Source organism: Capra hircus, chromosome 19 (assembly GCF_001704415.2).
Source record: "Capra hircus breed San Clemente chromosome 19, ASM170441v1, whole genome shotgun sequence".
Taxonomy (NCBI): Eukaryota; Metazoa; Chordata; class Mammalia; order Artiodactyla; family Bovidae; genus Capra; species Capra hircus.
Window position 1 is genome coordinate 39,656,819 of NC_030826.1, and position 24,969 is coordinate 39,681,787.

At 55.4% G+C, this 24,969-nt stretch overlaps 1 protein-coding gene across 3 annotated transcripts; it reads left to right on the forward strand.

The window, feature by feature from the left end:
• On the forward strand, positions 353 to 24,861 carry STARD3 (StAR related lipid transfer domain containing 3). Of its 3 annotated transcripts, none has more exons than XM_005693748.3 (15): positions 353 to 500; positions 13,101 to 13,379; positions 18,789 to 18,866; positions 19,223 to 19,300; positions 19,428 to 19,481; positions 19,881 to 19,998; positions 20,201 to 20,299; positions 20,528 to 20,583; positions 20,953 to 21,045; positions 21,697 to 21,759; positions 21,925 to 22,020; positions 22,387 to 22,466; positions 22,562 to 22,666; positions 23,630 to 23,723; positions 24,115 to 24,861. In XM_005693748.3, exons 2-15 carry the CDS (start codon positions 13,152 to 13,154, stop codon positions 24,217 to 24,219), a joined length of 1,347 nt encoding a protein of 448 aa, XP_005693805.1. In that variant the 5' UTR covers positions 353 to 500; positions 13,101 to 13,151; the 3' UTR covers positions 24,220 to 24,861. The 3 variants fall into 3 exon arrangements, with proteins under 3 accessions (XP_005693805.1, XP_017920495.1, XP_017920496.1); XM_018065006.1 differs by having other exon boundaries at positions 378 to 500; positions 19,383 to 19,481; XM_018065007.1 differs by lacking the exon at positions 353 to 500 and adding an exon at positions 12,638 to 12,828 and having other exon boundaries at positions 19,383 to 19,481.

Sequence of the window (24,969 nt, forward strand, 5' to 3'; positions counted from 1 at the left end):
GACAAGCTCCAAACCCTCTTGGGAAAGATCTTAGGAGTTCTAGATCCCGCTAAGGATGGCTGAAAGAGGGTGGGGTAGAGGAGTCCTTCAAGAGTAATCGAAATCCTACAAAGGACCCGTCCCCACCCCCCTCCCCACAGGCCTCCCCTGGGGAAGATCCTTTTTTCTCCATAGTGCCAGGCTTTCGTGGCCCAACAAGGATGATGTCTCTGGGCTTCTTTCCAATTCCCCCTACCGTTAGGAAGCTCTTTTCAAGCCTAACTTTGGCTTCAGTCCCCACTTCCGGACTTTGGGGGGTGGGGCCCGAGGCCTTGGGGGCGGGGCTGAGGAGAATGGGCGGGGCTGCAGTCCTACGCACGTCCCGGATCGCTCTCGGGGGCGGACTCAGTGGCGGAAGTGGCGTCGGGAGATCCCTTTCCGCTCGGAGGCGCTGCTGGGGCGGCGGAGTCAGATTGCGGTTGCGGGTAGGAAGAGCTGGGGTCGTGGCTGACATGGAGCAGGTGGGTCCGCAAGAGGTCACTGGGACCAGGTGGTGGTACGAGGGCTACGTCTTGCCTGCGGATCCCGTCTCCCTAGCGGGTGTCCGTTCCTGGTTCCGTCCGACCCTTCCCATACCCCCTGCGCCCCACGTTCCGCCCCCTTCCTCAGCTCCACCCAGCGCGAGGTTCAGGGGTCTCCGGCGCTGACAGTCCGCGGCCCCGCCCACTCGAAAGAGTCCGGGAAGGGCGCCGCGGATCGCCCTCCATAGCTTTTCTTTTCACTGTGAGGGGGTGGTGTCTGGGTATTAAGAGCAAGAACTGGTTATGGGGAGGTGTCAGGGTTAAGAATGAGCAGGAAAATATCTGCAAGTTCCTGTAGGTCTCCGTCTCACTGTCATCCGGGCTCCCTCAACTTCCTTTGGAAATGGCAATGAATGACTTCTTAATGGACATCAGAAGGGCTCTTGGATATCTTTCTTGAGTTCTTAAAGGTACATAACACGAGTGACACTAACCCGTAATTGAAATAGTGGATATGTGCCCCTTCCCCCCCTCTTTTGGCTTCCTCCGCGTCAGCATCCGCTTATTTTCTTCCCACTCCTCTGACTGCAGAAGTACCGTTTCACAGTCTCCTCTTGCCCTGGCCCGTTACTCTGTACGCTGAATCTGAATGGTCCCGTCTACTCTCATGGTTTCAGCTTTGCGTCCGTGTGTTCAGTGGCTCAGTCGTGTGTAACTGTGACCTCTTGGACTGTAGTTCTCCAGGCTCCTCTGTCAGTGGGGTTATCCCAGCAAGAATACTGGAGTGGGTTGTCACTTCCTCCTCGAGGGACCGAACCTGAGTGTCCTGCAGCTCCTGTATTGGCAGGCGGATTCTTCTTTACCACTGAGCCACCTGGGAAGCCTAGCTTCAACTTTAGGATACCAAAAAGGCACCCAGATCTCCAGCCTCAGCCAAGCCCCTCCCTGGAGCCTCAGGCTTGGCCATCCAGCTACCAGTTGGATGGCTCTCCTTCAGCTGCCACTCAGTCTGTCTGAAGTCGAACTACCCCATCCTAGCCAGAAACCTGAGAATTATCTTATGCTTCCTCTTCTTTCTCAGTTCTCATATCTAAGAGGTGACCTAGTCCAGTAACTTCCTTAACATGCTTCGCACCTGGTCCCATGCCTCTGGCCCTGTTGTCAGCACCCTTGTTGATATGTTTCTGACCAGGATTACTGTGGTGACTTTGCAGGAACTTCCAGTTCACGGCCGCCTGCAACCCAGTCTTCCAACTGTAACTCTTGTGGTCCTTGAAAAAGATGTCTCATAATGTCAATTCCTTGCTTAAAACCCTTGAATGGTTTCCCAGTCCCTATGGGAAAGGCTGAATCTTTAGCACAGATTACACGGCTCTCTTTCCTACCCTATGTGTACCCTGAGGTCCAATAATATGACATTGCAGGATGCGCTTGCCCGCACCTTGCCATTTTGTGTCTCCATGGCTTTGCATGCACCAGCCCCACTGCCTAGAAAGTCCCTTCTCCTCTTACCTGCTGTCTACCTTCTACTTGACCTTTAGTGCTCTGCTCAGGCAGCATCACCTCTGGATCACCGCCCCTGCCCAAGGCTAAATATTGTCCCATCTGAGTCCCTGCAGCACCCTGTCCATAATAGTGTGATGATGGAGGATACAGACTCCTGAACTGGAACAGGACTATTATGATATTGATGAAGGCAGTGCTTCAGTTTTGTTTGTCAAATGGAGATAGTTCTGTGCCTATCTAGTACAGTTATCATGAGGATTAAATGAAATAGTGTATGTTGAGGGCTTAAAACAGTGAGCACAGGCGTGCTCAGTAAATGAGTGTTAAATATTATTACTGTTTACATAAGAAGGATAAAGAACAGTGATTCTGACTTTTAATTTTATCAACTGCTGAGAACAGTTAATGTGGCTTCTCATTCTGTCTCAGAGCTCCAAAGCCTGACTCTTTGTCAGTAAATAAAATGCTGGGGTAGAGGGCATTAGGGGCAGGATCTGGGTTTGACTGGTGAGGATTCAAAACAGTAGAAGACCTAGATACCATGTCATTCTGCTCAGGAAATGAATCTGGAAATGGATAAATGTTAGAGGCCAAGCTGTTGGCTCAGAGATTAAAGCGTCTGCCTCCAATGCGGGAGACCCGAGTCTGATCCCTGGGTTGGGAAGATCCCCTGGAGAAGGAAATGGCAACCCACTCCAGTACTCTTGCCTGGAGAATCCCATGGACGGAGGAGCCTAGTAGGCTATAGTCCACAGGGTCGCAAAGAGTCGGACATGACTGAGCGACTTCACTTTCGCTTTCACTTTCAAGCATGAGTTCCAGAGAAATGTACACAGAACTCTGGGAACCCAAGGAAGAAAAAGGCCAAGAGTGACTTTCCAGAGGAGCTGACAGTTAGGGGCCCTCAATGAGAGAATGAGTACCAGCGGGAGGCAGAGACCAGGGTGGGCTCAAAGAAAGGAAAGCTATATCCTCCAGTTGAAGAGCTTCTTCAGGGGAGGGGGCTGAGGTGGGCATGAGGGCAGATTCCTTTCTTCACCTGGCCACGAAGAAGTATCCCCTTAGATTAGGAGCCTGCAGAGACCATGCCCTGGGGAGGTCTGGAGGCTTGGTACCCAAGTTTGAGGGCAGGGCCCTAGGGGTAAGGTCAGCACGCATGCCCTGTGGGCTGGACCTGTGTTATAAGCCAGATTCTGGGCTTCTGTTCAAGCCCGGAGTGCCCATCTTCCTTGCCTCCGGCTGATAGATGCAGAAGCCTGGGTCAGATGGCTCCTCCTCCCTGTGGCTTTCCCGACCTCCCCAGCTCTAGCCTGGGTCAGATGCTCCTTTCTCTGGGAGCCCACAGTCCTTTGTTCATCTCTCCCTGAAGGTGCTGATCGCAGCGTGGCACTCTGCCTTTATCTGTCAGCCTCCCTTCCCAGACCCGGACCCCCTGAGTGAATAACCCCAGGGACCAACACAGTGGCTGGCATGCTGTAGGCTCTCAGTTTACCTGCTGTGGTAAACCGAGCTCTCCGACACTCAGACTTGTTTGGGGGAAAGGGTGTGGGTGAGACCAGAAATTCTGTACACTTGACAGCTCACACTTGTTGCATTCAACGACACAGATTGTTGGCCCCATTTTACAGACAAAGAAGCTGAGACTTGGGAGGTGAGGTCAGGTTCACTCAGCAGGAACTGTCTTCTGACTGCTGGTCTACAATCATGTCCCAGAAACTGCCCTGGGCTCCCAGTCCCCAAAGGGACAGCTGCCGCATCAGTGGGACAAGGGACAAGGGAGGTATACCATCCTGACTGTTGTATGCTCCTCTGAGCTTTTTCTGCCTGGGAAGGGGCTGGTCAGGGCCAGTGCTGGGAGGAGTCTGTTCTTAACCACGCCCACCCCTGCAGGGGCTCAAAGGACTGAGATTGCCCTGGAAGATGGACCAGCCCTTTCCAAACTGACCTTGAGAACTCAACCTCATTAGTCCTGTTTTATCCAACAGCACTGAGGGGTGGGGTGGGGCCTGACTCACCAGCCCTTGAGTAGGCTGGGGTCATACAGTCACAGAGCTAGGGACATCTCTGACATTTAATAGGGCCTGGCATGTGGAGGGAGCTGAAGGGCTGAGTAGATCTCAGTTTGATAGGATTTCCCAGTAAGTGAAAGTGAAAGTGAAGTCGATCAGTGTGTCCGACTCTTTGCGACCCCATGGACTGTAGCCTACCAGGCTCCTCTGTCCATGGAATTCTCCAGGCCAGAATACTGGAGTGGGTAGCCTTTCCCTTCTCCAGGGGATCTTCCCAACCCAGGGATCAAACCTAGGTCTCCCGCATTGCAGGTGGATTCTTTACCAGCTGAGCCACAAGGAAAGCCCTGTAAACTGTACTTCAGGACCTCCTGGGCTAGGGCAGTGTGGGAGCGTCCCGTGATGAATACAGTTTCTGTTTTGGCTTAACTGGGGCCTGTTCACTTCCTCAGAAGGAAAAGGGAAAGAGCCTGGCTTGGCCTCTGAGATCTTACTTGTCACTGCCGCTGTGTCCTGGACTCTCTAGGGACACAGTTCCCTGCTTCTCCAGGGAACTTCCCAAGCCCTCTGGTGGGGCAGAGTAGGGACCGGGAAGCCAACTGTGCGGAGGCTGATGGCATAGGCCACCGATCCCTGAACTACAGGAGAGCCTAATATGTATCATCCTGGGGCAGCTCCCTGAGATCAGGGCCCATCCTGCCATCCAGCAGTACTGGTGGACCCTCAGTTTGGGCAGAGTGCCGTGCTGCATGTGCCTGACGCAGGGCCCTGCCTCTAACACTGTTCCCATGGCCGCCGATGGCAGTCTTAGCTGCTGTTAATTAAACACAGGCACATTGCAGCTGTCATTTCTAATTCTTTCAATAGCTCTGTGATGTGGGCACTCTACCATCCCCGTTTTACAGATGAGAAGACTGAGTTTCAGAGAGACTCAAAGGCACACAGTGTAATAAAGAATGGCCTTTGGCTTTTGACTCCAGGTCTCCTGACCAACCCCCAAATCTATGCCCTTTCCCTTATTCCAGGGTGGTCCACAGGCCGGTGAACCTACTTGACGTGTGCATGGCCAAACACTGTGACCTGGGCCTCAAGGGCTCAAGGAGAGATGAGTTTGAGGCTCAAGTCTAGGGGTGTGGGGATTGAAGGGCTGAACCAGGGTCCCGAGATCTGGGCTTGGGGAAGCCTGCGCTGAGAGTGAGGTTTGTCCAGGAGTGAGGTTTGAACTGGTCTCTAAAGAGTTAAAAGTGTCCCCCCCGCCATCCCCCGCCCCGGAACTGGAGGCTTGAAGGGAGACCAAGTGGCCATGGGGTGTCCTGGGAATAGCCAGTGTCTGGAGAGTATTGGGGGAGGGGTGTCAGTCCCGTCACAAGAGAGGAGTGGTGGGCACCCTCGATATCCTAGGGGTTTAAACCTGCCCCCAGGTCTGTCCCTGTGAGTCTGGGCTCAGAGGAGAGGAGGGGAGCAGCCACCCTGCCTGAGGCTGCCTGGGAAACCAGTCCTCCCCCTTGCCTGCTGGTGGAGGAAGAGCCCGGGTTCTGGGTAACACGAGACTCCAACTGAGGGTGGAGTCCAGTCCAGCAGAGGCTGGTCCGGTGGGGCCGCTCCTCCAGGATTGGGTGTGAGTGTGTGCAGGAGCACCTGTACATGTGATGCTGTGGGCGTTCAGCACACTTCCTCAATATTTGCTGTGAGACTGGTGCTGGAACCGGACAAGCAGCCGTGAGCAGGCAGGGTGTCCCTGATCCAGTGGGAGAAGACAGGCAGGAAGCAGACCAGTAAACGTATAATGTCTGCGGTGATGGGTGCTGTCAAGAAGGAAGCAGGGTGAGGGGATGCAGGCTGTGGCTGAATGGAGGGTTCAGGGAAAGCCTCTCCAGAGGGAGGGAACATTGCAGAGACCAAGGGGAGGAAATCCAGACACAACAGCAGGAGCAAGGGTCCTGGGGTAGGAGTGTGCTGGATGCGTCCACAGAGCAGTGTGGCTGGAGCAGAAGGTACCAGGGGAAGAGGAGGCTTGTAGGCCAGGGCGGGGACTTTGGCCTTTACTGTGGGGGAGCTGGAGGCTGGTGGAAGTTTGGGATGTCAAGGAGGTGCAGCCTGACGTTTACTGGGGTTCCTCTGTCTGCTGTGTTGAGAACAGACTTGGGACCAGGGCAAGGAGGCAGTCAGGAAGCTGTAGCAAATGTGAGATGGTGGCTCAGGCAGGGTGCTGTTAGTGGTGAGCAGTGGAGGACACTGGCTAGACTTGGAAGGATTTGTTCATGGTTCGGATGTGGAGGGGAAGGCGCTGAGCTCTCTACAGGCTCTGGGATCTTTTGACACCTCGCTCCCCACAGGCCCTGAAGGTGGCCACATTTGGGTTTAGCCCAGCACTGGGGGAAGCCCACGTGCCCCTGGGGTCGGCTCCGCCCCGTCCAGGGCAGGCTGTGGGCAGGCCTCTCCAAGCTCCAATCTCGTCATTTCCACAGCTTCCGGCAACGGACGCCAGGAGTGAAGGAGAGGATGTCTGCAGGGGGCTGGCCGGGGCCACTGCCAGCCGGATTGCTTTCTCCTGGCCCATCTGGGTGGTGTGCGGCCTCTTTGGTCTGCTGTCCTCCTTCCCTGAGCCAGCTTCCTCCCAGGCTGGCCAGTGGCAGAATACAACCCGAGGCCAGCCTCTTCCGCACCCAGAGCCTCTGTCTCCTGCCCGTCTGTGGATTCTCCATTAACCTGGGCATCATCAGAGTCTCAATCCAGAGCAAGCCCAGCCCTGGCCTGCAGCCATCCCACAGAGGCTGAACTCGAGACTGTTTCCACCTAAGATAAGACAGGGGCCACGTTAGCTAGCTCTTCCACAGCAGTCACTCTTTGTCGGGGACTGTTCTGGGTCCTTATGTGTAATAAGTCGCCTAAACCTTATAATACCTCTAAGAAGTAGATACTACCATTATCCCATTTTATAGAGAGGAAAACCGAGGCACAGAAAGGTTCAGTGACTAGTAAGGTGGGAATCCAGGCTTCCCCAGTGGCTCAGCCGTAAAGAACCCACCTGCAATGCAGGAGTCGCAGGAGGCCCAGGTTCAGTTCCTGGGTGGGGACCATCCCCTGGAGGAGGACGTGACAACTACTCCAGTATTCTTGCCTGGAGAATCCCATGGACAGGGGAGCGTGGCATGCTGCAGTCCACAGGGTTGCAAAGAGTTGGACATGACTGAAGTGATAGCATGCTCATGCATACAAGGGGGGGCACATGTTTTGAGCCCATGTCTCCTGCCCCCTTGGCCTGGGGAGAGGGTTTGGAGATGCTGCACTGCTCTGAGGTGAGAATCATTTCTGGACATAGATGAGGTGTTCGTCTGCTCAGGGTCACAGAGCTGGTGGAGGGAGCTCTAGCTGGAACTTGTGTAGGTTGGCCTGACCATCCGTGGAAAGCTGGGCAGAGGAGAGGGGGAGAGGCCCACAGAGGTGGCGTCGGCAGCCATGGCTCCCATCTATGAAGGCCTTACTCTGTGGCGTCAGGGGCTGTTGTCCGAGCTCCCCACTCACCGCTGTCTCCTCTGATCCACCAGGCGGCCCAGGGTCCATACAGGTATCCCCCAGTCCCCGTTTCCAGGTGCAGCCTCAGAGTCTTGCTGAGTGAGTGACAGACATAGGCGCATTACAGACTTGCTTTGGTCAGGAAATGTCAGCCAGAGACTGGTAGAGAGATGGTTGGAGCTTCCAGCCCAGGGTGTGACTGAGGCCTGGGAAGGGCCCTGTCTGTGCCCCAGCCACCCAAGAACTGGAGATCGGGCCCTGGGGGAGGTTGGGGGGGCAGGCACCAGTGGGAAGGGGTAGCATCAGAGGTCAGTCCGGGCTTCCCCTGAGAGCCTGTGCAGGGAGCCAGGACACCTCCCCCCTCCCCAGGAGCTCACGCTTGCCTGGAGCCTCTGTAACTTGGCCCATAGTGCACACAGAGGAGGAAGCCTACGCTGAAGCCTTGGACAGCTTGCTCTGGGACATCCGGCACATGAACTGTGGAGCTCAGATTTCAACTCAGGCCTTTGGGGGCAGTTTATTACACATCACTGTCATGTGGAAGCCCCCACACCTCTCACCTGAACAGCCTTGCCCACCCGCTTGCTCCATCTTCACCCCCACTGGCCAAACAGCAGCCATCCTTCCCCTGACACTTCTGTAAATGCCTGCTGCTGCTAAGTTGCTTCAGTCGTGTCCGACTCTGTACGACCCCATAGACGGCAGGCCACCAGGCTCCCCTGTCCCTGGGATTCTCCAGGCAAGAATGCTGGAGTGGGTTGCCATTTCCTTCTCCAATACATGAAAGTGAAAAGTGAAAGGGAAGTCGCTCAGTCTTGTCCGACTCTTAGCGACCCCATGGACTGCAGCCCACCAGGCTCCCCTGTCCATGGGATTTTCCAGGCAAGAATACTGGATTGGGGTGCCATTGCCTTCTCCATCCATAAATGCCTATGGGGCAGCAATCACCGGTAGCAATCATAGATGGGAGATGCTGCCTTTTATTGTGGGAAAGCATACACAGCATGACATTTACCATTTTAGCCACTTTTAAGTGGACAGTTCTGTGGCACTAAGTATATTATCATTCCCCTTATTTAATGCAACTGAAGAAGCTGATTCTCAGAATGTTCTGTTTGCCCCAGTCGCAAGACTGGTGAGAGCGGACTGAGACTCAAACCCCAGCCTCAGAGGTACCAGCTGCCTGCTGTCGTCTGCTGAGTGGGGACCCACCCAAAAGCTCCTGCTGCCCCCAAGCTAGCGTTTCCTGGGGCCAGTCAGAGAAGGCCTGGGAGAGGGCGTGAGGGGCCCCCAGAGCTTTCCCTGTGCCCAGAGACCTGCCTGGCCGCCTCCTCCCTGACCCCTCTTACCCTTCTGACCCAGGATGAGAAAAACCACCAGTCCGCCCACCCCGCCCACCCCACTCTCTCCAAGCAGCTGAGCTTCCACAAGCACATCAGGTGTCTCGTCTGCAGCCAGCCGAGGCCGACTTCTTCACGCCACACGTGCTGCTCCCCTCCTGACACCTCTGAAGGTGCTGGGGAGGGGCTGGTGACAGCAGGTGGTGGGCTTGGCAGGGGGGCGCTGCTCCCAGGGGGCTGGGTGGCAGCAGCCCCCTGACACTCGTTCTTGCCTCCCCTGTCGGGAGGGTGGAGGCCAGCCTGCTCTGCCGGCAGCCGCCTCCCTTCGTCCCCCCAGGCCAGTGTTCTGAGGACTATAGAGAGCAGTTCTAGGCCAAGGTGGTTTTCATATCTGGAGCTGGCAGGTGGTCTCAGGGAACTCAAAACTTTCTGATGTCATCTGAGTGAGTTTTTCAAACCACACCCATGGAGGTTCCTCAGGGTGACCCCTGATGGAGTTTGAGGGAAGGCTGACTTGTGGGGCTCTCTCTGGCCACATCCTATGGCAGGACCTATACAGTCCTGTTTTTATTCATTTTATTTATTTACTGTCTGCACTACGAAGCTTGTGGCATCTTGGTTCCCCGACCAGGGTCTGAACATGCGCTCTTGGCAGTGAAGGTGTGGGGTCTTAACCCCTGAACCATCAGGGAGTTCCCAGTTTTTATCTGTTTTCTTTTTTTAAAATTAATTTGTTTTTTAATTGAAGGATAATTGCTTTACAGAAATTGTGTTGGTTTCTGCCAAACATCAACATTTATTTTTTTTAATTAAAAAATCATTTTATTTTTAATTGGAGGATACTTTACAATATTTTGGTGGTTCCTACTATACATCAGTATGAACCAGAAGTATAAACATGTGCCCTCCCTCTTAAACCTCCCTCCCCCCTCCCTCCCCATCCCACCCCTCTAGAATGTCACGGAACACCAGCTTTGGTTCGCTGCATCATACGGCAAATTCCCGCTGGCTGTCTGTTTTTACGTATGGCAAATTCCCACTGGCTATCTGTTTTTACGTATGGTCGTGTATACTGCTACTCTCTCTCAATACTACTCTCTCAAGCCATCCCACGCTTTTCCGCCCTTGCTGTGACCGTGAGCCGATTCCTTATGTTTGCATCTCCTTTGCTGCCCTGCAAATGTATCTGTTTTATATATTGAGATCCTAGGTAAGGTTTTTTGGTTGATGTTGTTTTAAGTTTCTCTTGTTTAAAAGGTTGTTTTTTTTTGTTTTTTTTTTAATGGACCTTTTCCCTGGAGGTTCAAGAGGGAAGGGACATATGTATACCTATGGCTGATTCATGTTGATGTTTGACAGAAAACAGCAAAATTCTGTAAAGCAGTTACCCTACAGTTAAAAAATAAATACATTTTTTAAAAAAAGGACTTTTCTCCGAGATAGGGAAATGGAGGCTTGCTAAGAAGGACTTGCCCAAAGTTATTCAGGTCTAATGGCTGCCCCTGAACTCATTCACCTCTTCCAGCTCTTGCTTACTTGGATGCTCAGTTTCTTTCATGGAGGAGGGTGACGCAGAACCCTGCTCTCTCCAACTGTTGGCCGGAAGCCCTCACCCCTGCTGCAGAGCCCCCTGTGCTTGGCTCCCTCACCACCCCACCCCCCGCGTCGGCAGCTCTCTCGGGCTCCCCCAACACCTCTGCTCTCAGCCCCGCTCTGTGTCTCTCACTTCCACATGGACGTCTGGGGGTGTGAGTGTCAGTGCTGTTGCACTCCAAGTGTGTCTCACACCCAAGCTGCTGCCACCCAAGTCCTGTCCCCAGAGAGCGAGGGAGAAAGCCAGGGGGCAAGACTAGACAGACCCAGGGGCAGAGGGGCAGTGGGGAGGCCGCAGCATCCTGCAGTGAGACAGGGAAGAGGCAGGTAGGAAAGGAGAGAGAGACACGCAAGAGAAAACCGGAGAGAGGAATCTGATGGGGGTGGAGAGACGCTCGCAGATGGGAGAGAGGTGGAGAGGAAGACCCAGAGAGGGGGCGGAATAAAGACAGACGTGGGAGGGGGTACAGAGACAGTTCCAGAGAATGGTGAAGAGGTGGCTTGTGAGAGAGACAGGAGAGAGGAGAGATGGAGACAGGTCTAGCAGAAGACAAGCGGGCTATTGGAGACAAGGAAATGTCACCCGCCCTAGGGCTGCGGCTGTGTCACAGTGAGGGGTGCTGAGCGTGGGGCCTGACACCAGATCCGGCTGATAGATGCTTGGGGATCCCGTTGCCAGCAGCCTCTTCTGGCCCCGCCTTCCAGAGCTGGTCCAGCTTTCCTTCAGTGTCCTCCAGATGAGCTTAGCATGGGCACCTCGAAAGAGTAGTAGCGACTGGTGCTTCTGTGGAGAACAGTCGGTCCTGACTGTTGGGTTGGCATGGAGGTAGAGGGACGGGTGAGCCGGCTTGCTCAGAAACCCTGCTGGCCACAGAATGGGGGCTTGTTTTCGACTTAGTAGCTGAAGCATGGAAGAGACCAGACAGCAAATGTGTGGAGGGGACGGACGGCTATGGAGGGGGGACTGGTTAGATCTTGGCCTTCCCAGGATCAAGCACAAAGATACAGGGCTCCCCTTCCAGTGGCCCCCAGACCTGCACCCTGGTTCTGCATGTGGGAAGACTTGGAGACTCTTTATGGGGTCCCAGAGACTCAAGCCCCACCATGCTGCTTCAGCTCCCTTCTGCTCTAGCCTAAACCTTTCCTTCCCCCGCCTAGGGGACAGGGCCTCTGAGGGCCCCTGCCAGCAGATTGCTAGGGCAAGGACCATAGGCCTGGGGGCAGCTCAGCAGGGAGGGAGTGCCCCACTGCCCACTTTGTCTCTCGGGTTTATGAGGATTTCAACCTCATGGTCACATGGGCAGGTAAGGGATGGATGGTCACATCCATTCACCTCCTGGAGCCTTGGCTGTCTTGTGTGAGGATAGGAGGAACCATTCTGCCCTGTGTGGACATGGAACGCAGTGAGATGACTGGAGAAGGTGAAGTAAGTAAGCAAGTAAGTAAAGTCACTCAGCCTACCAGGCTCCACCCTCCATGGGATTCTCCAGGCAAGAGTACTGGAGTGGGTTGCCATTTCCTTCTCCAGGGGATCTTCCCAACCCAGGGATCGAACCCGGGTCTCCCGCATTCTAGGCAGAAGCTTTAACCTCTGAGCCACCAGGGGAGAAGGTGAATGCTGGTAAATTCACTGGGACTGGGGAAGGAGGGTGTGAGGCTCTGAGGAGAGGGCCTTGGGGCTGCCACTTGAAAGGACTGGGGAGACTTGGGTGTAAGGCCCCCAAGGCAGGACCAGGCTGCCGCTTGAAGGGACCTAGAAGGCCAGGGTGGCTGTCGTAGTGAGATGATGGGGCCCTGCCTTGTGAGAGTAGCGGTTAGAGGAACCAGGCAGGCCCCGTCCTGCGAGGGCCACCATGAGGAGGGTGTATTATCCTCAGACCAGCGGGGAGCCCTTGGAGGGTTGTGAACAGGGAATGGCAGGATCTGATTCATGATCTGAAAAGCTTTCCCTGGCTGTCACGTGGAGGTGGTTGCTGTGGGTGGGGGGAGAGAAAGCCTGGAGACGCGCCCACCCATTAGGAGCATGCTGGAGAGAGCTGGTTGGGCCTGAGGCGGGGGTGGCGGAGAGAAGGGACCAAGATGTCATCCCACCATTCCTCCAGGGCTGGCCTGTGCAGAGACACTGCTCTAGGAAGTCCCTCCCAGTTGCCATGGATCAGGGGGTGGGAGGGTAGGGCTGGCTGCTGGGAGGGAATGTGGCTTTGTGCTTGGAAAACAAAGAACAGAGCTTGGGGCTGACTTCTCCTGGGGGTGGGGACCGGCCCAGAGGCTGCTGACAGGCCCAGAGGCTGAACTACAGGGCAGGGCTTGGCAGGAGCAAGCTGTGGCCCCAGACATCAGGGAAGACCCAGGAGGCCCCAAAGGGTGACCATGGGGCTACAGGACTTTGCCTGGGGTGGGGGAGGTGAAGAAGCAGGACAGAGGGAGAAGGATGCTCAGACCCCTCCAGCCTGGAAGTCAGGCAGAGGGAAATGAGGCAGAGAGGGCCCTGGGCCACAGTTAGGCCGCGGGTGGGGGGCAGATGTGTTTGGAAACAAATGGGGGTCCTGGGGCTGCGTTCGAATGGACAAAGGAGGTTCCCGGGCACTCCTGGACCCTGACCCCAGGACCTGACCAGCCACCCTGCCTCCCTGCAGCCCTGCTACTGAGGCCCAGCCCACCCCGGCTGGAGGTGGGGGCCCACCAGGATGAGTAAGCTGTCCGGGGACCTGCTGGGCCGCGACCTGGAGCGCAGCCTGCCGGCCGTGGCCTCCCTGGGCTCATCGCTATCCCACAGCCAGAGCCTCTCCTCGCACCTCCTCCCACCGCCACTGCCGGAGAAGCGCCGGGCCATCTCCGACGTCCGCCGCACCTTCTGTCTGTTCGTCACCTTCGACCTGCTCTTCATCTCCCTGCTCTGGATCATTGAGCTGAACGTGAGTGGGGCTGAGGCTGGGGGCGCAGGTCAGGTTGGGGGAGGGGTATTGCTTGGGTCTTGGAGGGTTGCATCTGGGGGTGTATTGATTTCCGGGTAAAATGAAGAATGAGACTAGAAGAATAGCTGTTCTCATTTTCCAGAGAGAGAAACAGAGACGTTATGTTGCTTATCCGAGGTCTCTCAGCAAGTGTGTGAAGAAGGCAAGGTTTGAACCCAGACTCGAGCCCCAGAACTCATACCTCTGCACCACACTGGCCCCTAGTGGACACACTTGAGAAAGGAGGCGGATCCCAGAGGGCTCTCGTGGAGCTATCAGAGCCTTTGTCTTCTTTCTGCTCTACATTGCTCTCTGGCTTAGTTCATTCATTCATTCAGCAAACATTTCAGAGTCCCGGCTGTGTCCCAGGCGCTGTGCCAAAAGCAGAGGGAACAGTGGGTGGCAATCTGTAAAGACTCCCAGTGACGCCCAGCTTTCCTTCCCCACCTTGGGCATTCTTCCAGTGTCCCCAGTTTGGGCCTTTTGGTTTTGGTGAGATTCCACCTAATGGTCTGGAGACAGAGCTGCCTGTCAGGGTGTGGTCTGCCCACCACCATCCCCAACCCTTGCCATGCAGTGCTTGGCCAGCTGGCAGTGGAACCTAATCTCCAGGTGCTGACAGGGCAGAGCAGGACCTGATGCAGAGGTAGGAGCATGGAACCAGGGCATCCTGGGCTTGGTCCCCTGTCCCAGCTTCTGCTCTGTAGCAACTGTGTGAGCTCAACGAGGGACTCAGCCTCTCCGAGCCTCCCCTTGTTCTCTTTGTGCAAAGTGGGTCAGACTTCTGGATGGCACGTGTCCTTCCTCCAGGTCTCAAGCTCAGTCAGTTCAGTCGCTCAGTTGTGTCTGACTCTTTGCGACTCCATGGACTGCAGCACGCCAGGCTTCCCTGTCCATCACCAACTCCCGGAGCTTACTCAAACTCATGTCCATAGAGTCGGTGGTGCCATCCAATCACCTCATCCTCTGTCATCCCCTTCTCCTCCTGCCTTCAATCTTTCCCAGCATCAGGGTCTTTTCCAATCAGTCAGTTCTTCACATCAGGTGGCCAAAGTATTGGAGTTTCAGCTTCAGCATCAGTCCTTCCAATGAATATTCTAGACTGATTTCCTTTAGGATGGACTGGTTGGATCTCCTTGAAATCCTAGGGTCTCTCAAGAGTTTTCTCCAACACCACATTTCAAAGGCATCAATTCTTTGGCACTTAGCTTTCTTTATAGTCCAACTCTCACATCCGTACATAACCACTGGACAAACCATAGGCTTGACTAGACGAACCTTTGTCGACAAAGTAATGTCTCTGCTTTTGAATATGCTATCTAGGTTGGTCATAGCTTTTCTTCCAAGAAGTAAGTGTCTTTTAATTTCATGGCCGCAGTCACCATCTGCAGTGATTTTGGAGCTCAAAAAAATAAAGTCTCCCACTGTTTCCATTGTTTCCCCATCTATTTGCCATGAAGTGATAGGACCTGATGCCATGATCTTAATTTTCTAAATGTTGAGTTTTAAGCCAACTTTTTCACTCTCCTCTTTCAGTTTCATCAAGAGGCTCTTTAGTTCTTCGCTTTCTGCCATAAGGGTGGTATCATCTGCATATCTGAGGTTATTGATATTTCTCCCAGCAATCTTGATTCCAGCTTGTGCTTCATCCAGCCCAGCATTTCTGATGATATACTCTGCCTATAAGTTAAATAAGCAGGGTGACAATATATAGCCTCGACATACTCCTTTCCTTATTTGGAACCAGTCTGTTGTTCCATGTCCGGTTCTAACTGTTGCTTCTTGACCTGCATACAGATTTCTCAGGAGGTAGGTAAGGTGGTCTGGTATTCCCATCTCTTTAAGAATTTTCCAGTTTGTTGTGATTCACACAGTCAAAGGCTTTGGCGTAGTCAATAAAGCAAATGTTTTTCTCGAGCTCTCTTGCTTTTTCGATGGATGTCAACAGATGTTGGCAATTTAATCTCTGTTTCCTCTGCCTTTTCTAAATCCAGGTTGAGCATCTGGAATTTCACAGTGGAAGCCTGGCTTGGAGAATTTTGAGCATTACTTTGCTAGCATGTGAGATGAGTGCAATTGTGTGGTAGTTTGAGCATTCTTTGGCATTGCCTTCCTTTGGGATTGGAATAAAAACTGACCTTTTCTGGTCCTGTGGCCACTGCTGAGTTTTCCAAATTTGCTGGCATATTGAGTGCAGCACTTTCACAGCATCATCTTTCAGGATTTGAAATAGCTCAACTGGAATCCCATCACTTCCACTAGCTTTATTGGTAGTGATGCTACCTTAGGCCTTTGGCCTTAGGCCTTTGCATTCCAGGATGCCTGGCTCTAGGTGAGTGATACCTTCATGATTATCTGGGTCATGAAGATCTTTTTTGTGTGGTTCTGTGTGTTCTTGCCACCTCTTCTTAATATCGTCTGTTTCTGTTAGGTCCATACTGTTTCTGTCTTTTACTGTGCCCATCTTTGCATGAAGTATTTCCTTGGTATCTCTGGTTTTCTGGAAGAGATCTCTAGCTTTCTTGAAGAGATCTCTAGTCTTTCCCACTCTATTGTTTTCCTCTACGCATTGATCACTGAGGAGGGCTTTCTTATCTCTCCTTGCTATTCTTTGAAACTCTGCATTCAGATGAGTGTATCTTTCTTTTTCTCCTTCGCCTTTTGCGTCTCTTCTTTTCTCAGCTGTTTGTAAGGCCTCCCCAGACAGCCGTTTTGCCTTTTTGCATTTCGTTTTCTTGGGGATGGTCTTGATCCCTGCTTCCTGTACAATGTCACGAACCTCTGTCTCAATCTCAGGGGTCAGGAAAACAATGACTGTTGTTACAGAGGAGGAGCTTAGAGAAGGAGCTGGTTCAGGAGTGAAGTTTGATTCTGGGCATGTTGAGCTGGAAAGCAAGGCAAGGCTCTGAGGGTGACGCTCCTTTGTGCACAGAGGTGAGCTGGCACCTTCAGCCAGAAGGAGCCACAGCCGTGACCTTAAGGACCATCTTACTGATGAGAGAGCTGAGGCTCAGCGAGGTTTAGGGCCATTTGAAGAGTTTCTGAGGTCTTAAGCCTTATTCCTTTGGACAATCCCCTTGGGCTTCCCTGGTAAAGGATCTGTCTGCAGTGGAGGAGACCCAGGTTTGATCCCTGGGTTGGGAAGATCCCCTGAAGAACGGAATGGCAACCCACTCCAGTATTCTTGCCTGGAGAATCCCATGGACAGAGGAGCCTAGCGGGATACAGTCCATGGGGTCGCAAAGAATCGGACACGACTGAGCAACTAACACTTTTGCTTTCCAGCGTCAAAGCGGGCACTAAAATTCACACACATCCTTCATTAAATGTATGTATAATATTTTCTTGACAGAAAAGAGCTGAAAAAATGTTTGGCGATTTTACTTTGGCAACGGTATGGCTATACTGGCTGTAATAGCTCAGCAGTCATCATGCAGACGTGAAAATCCTTGTGGAGTGAGAAAATCGAACGTCCAAGTTATTTTCAAATTTGACAAAGAGTTTCAGAATGCTGAATTTAACAGTTCATAGAATTAACATCATGTTTCTCTTGGTGGCCAATTAAAGTTTTACTAGTTTTTCAATTTTGCCATTTTCATACTTTGAAACATGTATTTTTAGTGTTTTTTTTTTATTTTTTTATTTACTTAGTTTGACTTATTATTTACTTACTTGGGGAAAGAAATGGCAACTCACTCCAGTATTCTTGTCTGAAGAATGCCATGGACAGAGGAGCCTGGTGGGCTACGGTCCATGGGGTCGCAAAGAGTCGGACACAACTGAGCGCACCGCACTTATTTGACTGGGTCTTAGTTGTGGCACATGGGATCTAGTTCCTTGCCCAGGGATTGAGCCGAGGCCCCCTGCATTAGGAGCACAGAGTCTTAGCCACTGGTCCTTAAGGACCATCTTACTGGTGAGAGAGGAGGCTCAGCGAGGTTCAGGGCCATTTGAAGAGTTTCTGAGGTCTTAAGCCTTATTCCTTTGGACGACCCCCTTGGGCTTCCCTGGCGGCTCCACCAGGTGCCCACCAGGGAAGCCCCTATTCTCAGTTTTCTATCAGACTGTGTGTTGCCCAGTGTATGCAAGGACCCTGACCAGGCTATAGGACCAGCGCCAAGGTCTTGCAGCCAGAGCTGGCAAAACAGGGGCAGGAACTGTACTGTCCTGAGTCCTGATGCAGTGGGCTGGCCGGTGGGTATGCAGGCAAGGGAGAGTTCTCTGTAAAGAGAAAAACCGTGGAAGAGAGAGCTCTGTGGACAGTGACTCTGGAACCCAAGAGGGCATAGTCTGAGGAGTAAGAGGAGGATCAGGCTGGGGTGGGTTGTGATGTCAGCAAGGCGACTCCATGGGGTGCAGAGTGGTCTTGAGGCTGAGGCATTGGGTGGGGATGCACCAGGGCTCGAGACTCAGTGAGGGGCTGTCCAGATGGCTGGCTTTTGCCCTGAGCATCAGAATCACTCAGCAGCTTTATAGCCATTCCAGATGCTCAGCTCACCCCGAGATTCAGACCCAGTGTCTCAACCTTGTGTATCTTTAACACCTCATCCCCCCACCACCGCCCCAATTCAGATCCTCTTCCAGAGATCAGAAGCCCTGATCTAGGTAATCGTGAAGGGTCTTCCCCTTCAGGGCTCCCAAACTCCATCCCCCAGAGTCCCCTTGTGCCCCTCTATTCTGGGGGCTGGCACCCCACCTGCAGAGGCATGGGCCTGCCACCCCATTCTGCCTGAGGCATCAGGCTGCAGTCTAGCTCTCAATGGGCATCCTGACTCCTTACTCCCCAGCCAGGTTCTCAGGGACCCCATTGAAAATGTGTGGGTGGCTAGGGCAGGGGCAGAGGCAAGGACCAGGCTGCTCACTCTGCATGCCATCCTCTCTAGCTGCTTGGTGGATTTTGCCCATTAAGTACAAACCTAATCAATCGATTTGCCACCTGGGGCTCCGTCTGATACCACTGCCCACCCTTGGCCCCCGTCACCCCAGATGGATGCTTGGCTGGGAAGATGGAGCACTGCAGCGGTGGGAGGGAGAGGAAATTATGGGAGAGGCCGGCTCCCAGCTCCCTGTCTGCCAGCATAGCGCCTGCATAGGGCCCATCACCTCCCAAGGCCCTCCAGGCTTGCCCCTTCCTAGGCAGTGTGCTCACGAGTGTCAGGAGACTCAGCTCTGCCTGTCTGGACTGCCTGGATCCTTAGAGGAACAGTCTCAGCGCTGGGGTCTCAGGCCCCTGGCTGAGCTCGCCTGGTCCCTCAGGGCTCCTCGGTGGTAGCTGAGCATTTACAGCCCCTCCTCCAAGTTCCACCTGCTCCCTCTGGGAGGACAAAGGGCAGCCTTGGGGACTTGGTCCTACCCACCTCTCTCTTCCAGACCAACACAGGCATCCAAAAGAACCTGGAGCAGGAGGTCATCAACTACAACTTTAAAACTTCCTTCTTTGACATCTTTGTGAGTGGCCTTGGAGATCCTGCGGGCAGAGAGGGAGCAGGGACAGGGGTCTTTGGCTGGATTTCCTTCTTCCTGCAGCACGCATCCTAATCTGATCAGGGAGCCCTCTGTATTCAAGCCTGTTCCCAAATGAGGTCCCGCTTTCAGAGAGCCCCAAGTGGGAGGGGAAGACAAGACCCCCGTCCAAGGAGGTCACATGTAATCCCCAAAGAAGCACTGGCTTGGCCTCGGCCATTCTCTGCTGGGGCGTGCACACTGCCTGGGGGAGCCTGGGGGAGCAGGTTGGAGGGGCGGCCAGCCTTCAGCCGGGGTGGGGCCCGTGGCTGCCTGTGACGGCTCCCCCACTCCCCTGCCAGGTCCTGGCCTTCTTCCGCTTCTCCGGACTGCTCCTGGGCTATGCCGTGCTGCGGCTCCGGCACTGGTGGGTGATTGCGGTAAGATGCCACTTTCCTGGCAGCTCTCGGGCCCTGGTGGGGCTGGCTCATGGGATGGGATGGAGGAGGACTTACTCCCCAGGCTCCGTCTTTGCTCTGTCTGTTTGTCTCTCCCTCCCCTGGGCAGGTCACCACACTGGTGTCCAGTGCATTCCTCATCGTCAAGGTCATCCTCTCTGAGGTCAGTGGCTCGGGGTCTGGCTGGTCTGGTGGGCATCCAGCCTATGGGATGGGCTAGTCCCAAGAAGGGACTGCTTCTCTGACTTTGGGTTTCTGTCCCTGTTGTCAGGGTTGGGTGAGGGGGATTCCTGCCCTTGGCTTTTTCTAAGGGGTCAGCTTCACTGGCTTTGCCCACTTGCCCTGCTGAAACCCTAAGAACAGAAAGTTCCTTCTCCAGCCTGACCTTACTGTATCTTGCTGTAGAATTCATTAATCCCTCCATCTCAGAGGCATGTGCCACAGGGGGTGCCCAAGCAGCTGGTACCAGGAGTGGGGTGTAGGCCAGAGTCAGCAGCCCCGGGGTGGGGCTCTGGGTCCAGGGTGACCCCCGGCTGTGGCGCTCAGCCCCCTCCCTCCGCAGCTGCTCAGCAAAGGGGCCTTCGGCTACTTGCTCCCCATCGTCTCCTTTGTCCTCGCCTGGCTGGAGACCTGGTTCCTTGACTTCAAAGTCCTACCTCAGGAGGCTGAGGAGGAGCGATGTGAGTGCTGGGGGGTGAGGGGATGCAGCGAGGGTCACCCCCACCCAAGAGAGGAGAGTTTCTGGCATGAGGGCCAGTTCTGAGCTCTCTTGCCAACTCTGCCTCCAAGAGCCTTAAAGAGAGCCCGGGCTGGGGGACCCTAGGCTGCCAAGGCATGATTGTCCTTGGTCTGGGACGATGGCTGCCCACGTCTGCCCCCCAGGGTACCTTGCTGCCCAGGCTGCTGTTGCCCGAGGACCCCTGCTCTTCTCCGGCGCTCTGTCTGAGGGCCAGTTCTATTCACCCCCAGAATCCTTTGCAGGTGAGGGTTGGTGGGTAGGGGAACTACCTCCAGGGAGGGGCTTTATGAGGAGCAGGATGGCTGGGTCTATGCTTTCTCGTCCTATCAGCACCCTGGGGAGAGCGAGCAGTCCTCTCCCACACACAATCTCATCCCCCTACACACCATTGCACTTGTACCCCAATCCCTCACCTCCCCTCCCCTCCTCCCCACCTCTTCCCATTGTCCCCCATGCTTGTTTTTCTGCAGGATCTGACAATGAATCCGATGAAGAAATTGTTGGGAAGAAAAGCTTTTCTGCCCAGGTATTTGGCTGCCTACCCCTGCCTGGGGTGGGCACCCCAGAGAGGAGCCAGCACTGGGCTCGGCCAGGTGGGCAGGGGCTTCCCAGAGGAGGGGAGACCTTAGGCAGCCTGAGGGCCTGTCAGTGTCCATCTGAGTGTCTGGCTCACCGTCAGTCAGGCCCAGTGGTCTCCTTCCTGCCTGGGCCCCGGGGTAACAACTACAGCACCTGGTCCCCAGGAGCTCACAGGGTACAGGAGACCAGCCCAGACCCTGCATCTGGACATCCAGCTGAATCAGGCCTTTGAAAGAGATGTGTGGAGTGTCTAGAGAAAGACCCAGAGGGGTGCAGCTCCCAGGCTGACCGCTTCCTGCCTCCCCTCCCTGGCCAGGAACGGGAGTACATCCTTCAGGGGAAGGAGGCCATGACGGTGGTGGACCAGATCTTGGCCCAAGAAGAGAACTGGAAGTTTGAGAAGAATAACGTAAGAAACCTTTCTCCCATGGGACCCTGAGAGTTGGCTTGTAGGGAGTTTTCCCTCCCTTTTCCGAGGCCTGAGAAAGAAGCCCAAAGATTGCTCGGGTTGGAACCCTATTTCTGCCCAGGGGAGGGGGCTGGGCCCTGGAGTCAGCCCCTTGGCCTGGATTGGACATTTCTAGCGCCCCTCCCCCTGCTCTCCGCCCCCCCCCGCCCCGCCCCTGCTGCTCTGCTGCCTCAGCTCCAGCTTTGAAGGGGAAGCCAGGCTTCTGTGCTGTGTCCGGTGTTTTGTTTCATGATCAAAACAATATTATCTAGAAAGATGGCAGAGAGCTTGGAAAACGGGGGAAACATCCCGGTCCCTTTCTCTGGCCAGTTCCCCTGGCAGCCTCGGCGGCCAGGAGACACGGGCCTTCGTGGTTGCAGCTGCAGCTGTGCTCCTGCCTTTTAACTTGATATCAAAAGCCTTTCTCTCCTTATGGCAGGACATTTGTCAGAACCAATGTTTTTTAATGGCTGCTCAGATATCCCGCAAACTCCTAAAGTTTTCTCCTCTGGGCTGTTAAAATCCTGCCCTGCCCGTCACCCATTCCTGCCCCACCCCGGCTCTCTTCTGCCCTCCACTCACCTCCCTGCTGCCCTTCTGTCCCTGCCTTAGGAATATGGGGACACTGTGTACACCATCGAGGTTCCCTTTCACGGCAAGACCTTCATTCTGAAGGTGGGTGATGGAAAGAGTGCTCTGGAGCCTCTTGCTCTGCCTGGGACTCCAGGAAGGGCCTGGTGGTGTGGGGACCCTCCCGCAGGTTTCTCCCACCCAACAGGAAGGGGCTGGTGTGCCCAAGTACATCTGGCACCATCCAGCCCTCTGCCTGCCCTGCCCCAGACCTTCCTGCCCTGCCCCGCGGAGCTGGTGTACCAGGAGGTGATCCTACAGCCTGAGAGGATGGTGCTGTGGAACAAGACTGTGACCGCCTGCCAGGTGAGCTGAGCCGGCAGCCCAGGCCTGGCACCCCTCGGGGCAGAGCCACGTGGCAGGTGAGGGCGTGGTCCAGTGTGAACAGTGAACCCCCTGGGGACCCGGGTCGCATCACTGAACTACTCTGGGCCTCCGCTTCCCCATTTGTAAAATGGGGATGGTGGTAATAGTTTCCTCCAAGAGGGGGTCCAGAAGATGGAAGGACGAAATGCTCAGAGTGTTGGTCCCAGCGCCCGTGAATGGAAGTGGCTCCTAATTACGGGGCCTGAGCAGAGAGCCGTCTGACCTGGGGGCTTTCCTGAGATGCTGGGCCCTTCCCTGGGGTTTTCCTGGGGTGGCTGCACCTTACGTCGGCCCTGACGCCCGCAGATCCTACAGCGAGTAGAAGACAACACCCTCATCTCCTATGATGTGTCTTCAGGGGCCGCGGGTGGCGTGGTCTCTCCCAGGTAAGCCCCCCTACCCGCCCCCTCAGGCAGGCCTCCTGCCCTCGGACCTTCTACGCATCTAATCATCTAATCGTCATCTAATCATCCCTCTCCAGGGACTTTGTGAATGTCCGACGCATCGAGCGGCGCCGAGACCGATACCTGTCCTCCGGCATCGCTACCACGCACTGCGCCAAGCCCCCAACGCACAAATACGTCAGGTGAGCTGAACTTTGCCTGGGGTCATGCGCACTGGCTCCTCCCCTCGTGGCCGTGAGAATAGGGCAGGACTGGTGTATACAGCTGTGCACTTTCTCCTGCTGAGGGCGCCTTCCTGTGCCCGGTCCCACTGTCCCTAATCCTGCTTATCTGGAACCACCACCAGGCTCCGGGGAGCTCCAGAGTAGACCAAGGATGGCGATGAATAGGGACCAGCCGGGAAGGGGGCTGGGAGCCATGAGGTGGCTGGTCTAGGGGACCAGCACAGCAGGAGGCTCTGTTCTGAAGCATCACCTTCCTGCCTTTCATCCCGTTCTCCCCGTCCCTTGGCCTTGCATTACCCTCATGGTGCTTGGAGGTACCCAAAGGAAGAGGCCTGAGTCCTCGGCTGCCTGTTCCACGGCCTCCTCCAGCCCCCCCTGGTCTCTAGTCCTAGCGCTGTGGGTGGTCTCCTCCCACATACCCGACACTTCCCCTTCTGTCTTGGGGTTCCGCAGAGAGCGCTGTTCTTTGCGTGTCAGCCCGGGGCTCTGGTCTCACCACCACCACAGTGTTTGCTGGGTGATGGGCAAGCTCGTTTCCCCTCCTGGCGCCAGCTCCCTTATCTGTGGAGGCAGGGGAGCTGATGGGATGGGAATCCTACCGCTCAGGCCTGAGGCCTCCCAAGAAGGCGCCCCCTCGTGGAGCCCCGAGGCTCTGCACTGCTCTCAGAGCTGGAGCTGGAAGGTGGTAAACGCCCTGCCCCTGGGGCTGTGCAAACATCGACTGTTGGAGAAGGATTCGAGCACCCCATGGCAGGTGGGGTGGGGGCCTGTATCCTGTGGCCTCTGGGACACCCGTTCTGGCCCTGCTCAAACCAGCAGCTCCCTTACCCCTTCTGCCCCAGTCCAAGGTGGGTCAGGGCAGAGCAGGAATCAGGGGTTTCACCTGGCTCCAAGGTCCCTCACCAATGCGTCTCTCCTCAGGGGAGAGAATGGTCCTGGGGGCTTCATCGTGCTCAAGTCAGCCAGTAACCCGCGAGTCTGCACCTTCATCTGGATCCTTAATACAGATCTCAAGGTGGGCGTGCTGGGGCCCTGAAGCAGGCTCTGCGGAGTGGAGGGGACTGTGCTGTGTGACCTTGGGCGTCCCTGCTCTCCGCCTCCTTTCTTCCTCTGAAACTGGGGGCAGGGTCCAGATGGTCTTCTCGCCCTGAGGCCCTGTGCCTCCCCTCTTTACCTCTGACTCCTGAGGCCCGAGGAAAGGTGGCTGGCTGCCAGCCCACCCCCTCCCAGGTCTGTTTGTGTGACTCATGCCAAGACCCGGGCACAGCATGTTCTTCCTGCCAGGGGTGGGGGAGAGGGCGGCCTCGGCTGCATGCCAGAGCTGCACCTGCATTCGGGCGCCAGTTGTTGAGGGGGAGCCCCTGCCGAGGGCCGGCCTTCCTGGAACTTCTCCTCGCCTCCCCCAGGGCCGCCTGCCCCGGTACCTCATCCACCAGAGCCTCGCAGCCACCATGTTCGAATTTGCCTTCCACCTGCGGCAGCGCATCGGAGAGCTGGGTGCCCGGGCATAAGGGTGCCTCCTCGCCACCCTGCGGGCCAGGGTCCTGTCGCCACGGCCTCCAGAGCCAGAGGGGGCACTGCTCGGGCTTCCCGCTGCCCACTGAGGACCTGGCCTCGGCAGTGGGGAGGGGGGAGCTTCCTCCACAGCAGCGCTGTGACCTGAGCTCCTGCCCTACACCGAGCCTCACTGCGCCTGGGGGCGGCCATGAGCCGGCTGAGGGCTCAAGCTCTGGGACTCTGCCGCTGCGCCGAATGGGTCTTTCCTGCCAGTGGTTACACGGCCTCCCTGCCTCTGAGAGGAAGAGACCCACTGTCCCCTACCTGGCCCAGGGTGGGGTCTGGAATGGGAGCCACGGACTCAGCGGGAGAGGACCCTGGGCAGGACCGAAGTTGGGGCAGCTCATCCCCAGTGTGAAGGTGTGGGAGCTCCGCGCTCATCATGGTTTTTTAGGATTATTTAAAGGGTCTGGGACCTTCCTCCACTTGCACTTCCACTTGTAGGGGTGTGGGTGGCAGGTGGGGGTGGTGGGCACTGGCAGGGAGCCTGCGCCTCCCAGGTTCTCTCCAGGTTGCGGCCCTCCACCCCCACCCCCCAGTGCCTCCTTGGGGACCTTTGTAATTTGAGCCAATTAAAAACAGGAACTCAAAAAACAGCCCCTGCAGCCTGGCCTCTTGAGAGTGAAAAAAGGGCAGCACTTAGGGCCTAGGGGAAGGAACCCTGCTACAGCCTACACATGACCCTTTCCTACCCACTCAGAGCC

Excerpts from the sequence above, each read along its gene's own strand:
- STARD3 (XM_018065006.1), top strand. The coding sequence starts at position 13,152 with ATGAGTAAGCTGTCCGGGGACCTGCTGGGCCGCGACCTGGAGCGCAGC. Across the intron at positions 21,760-21,924 it reads GCAAGACCTTCATTCTGAAG|ACCTTCCTGCCCTGCCCCGC; the intron begins GTGGGTGATGGA and ends GCCCTGCCCCAG. Across the intron at positions 22,667-23,629 it reads CCAACGCACAAATACGTCAG|GGGAGAGAATGGTCCTGGGG; the intron begins GTGAGCTGAACT and ends GTCTCTCCTCAG.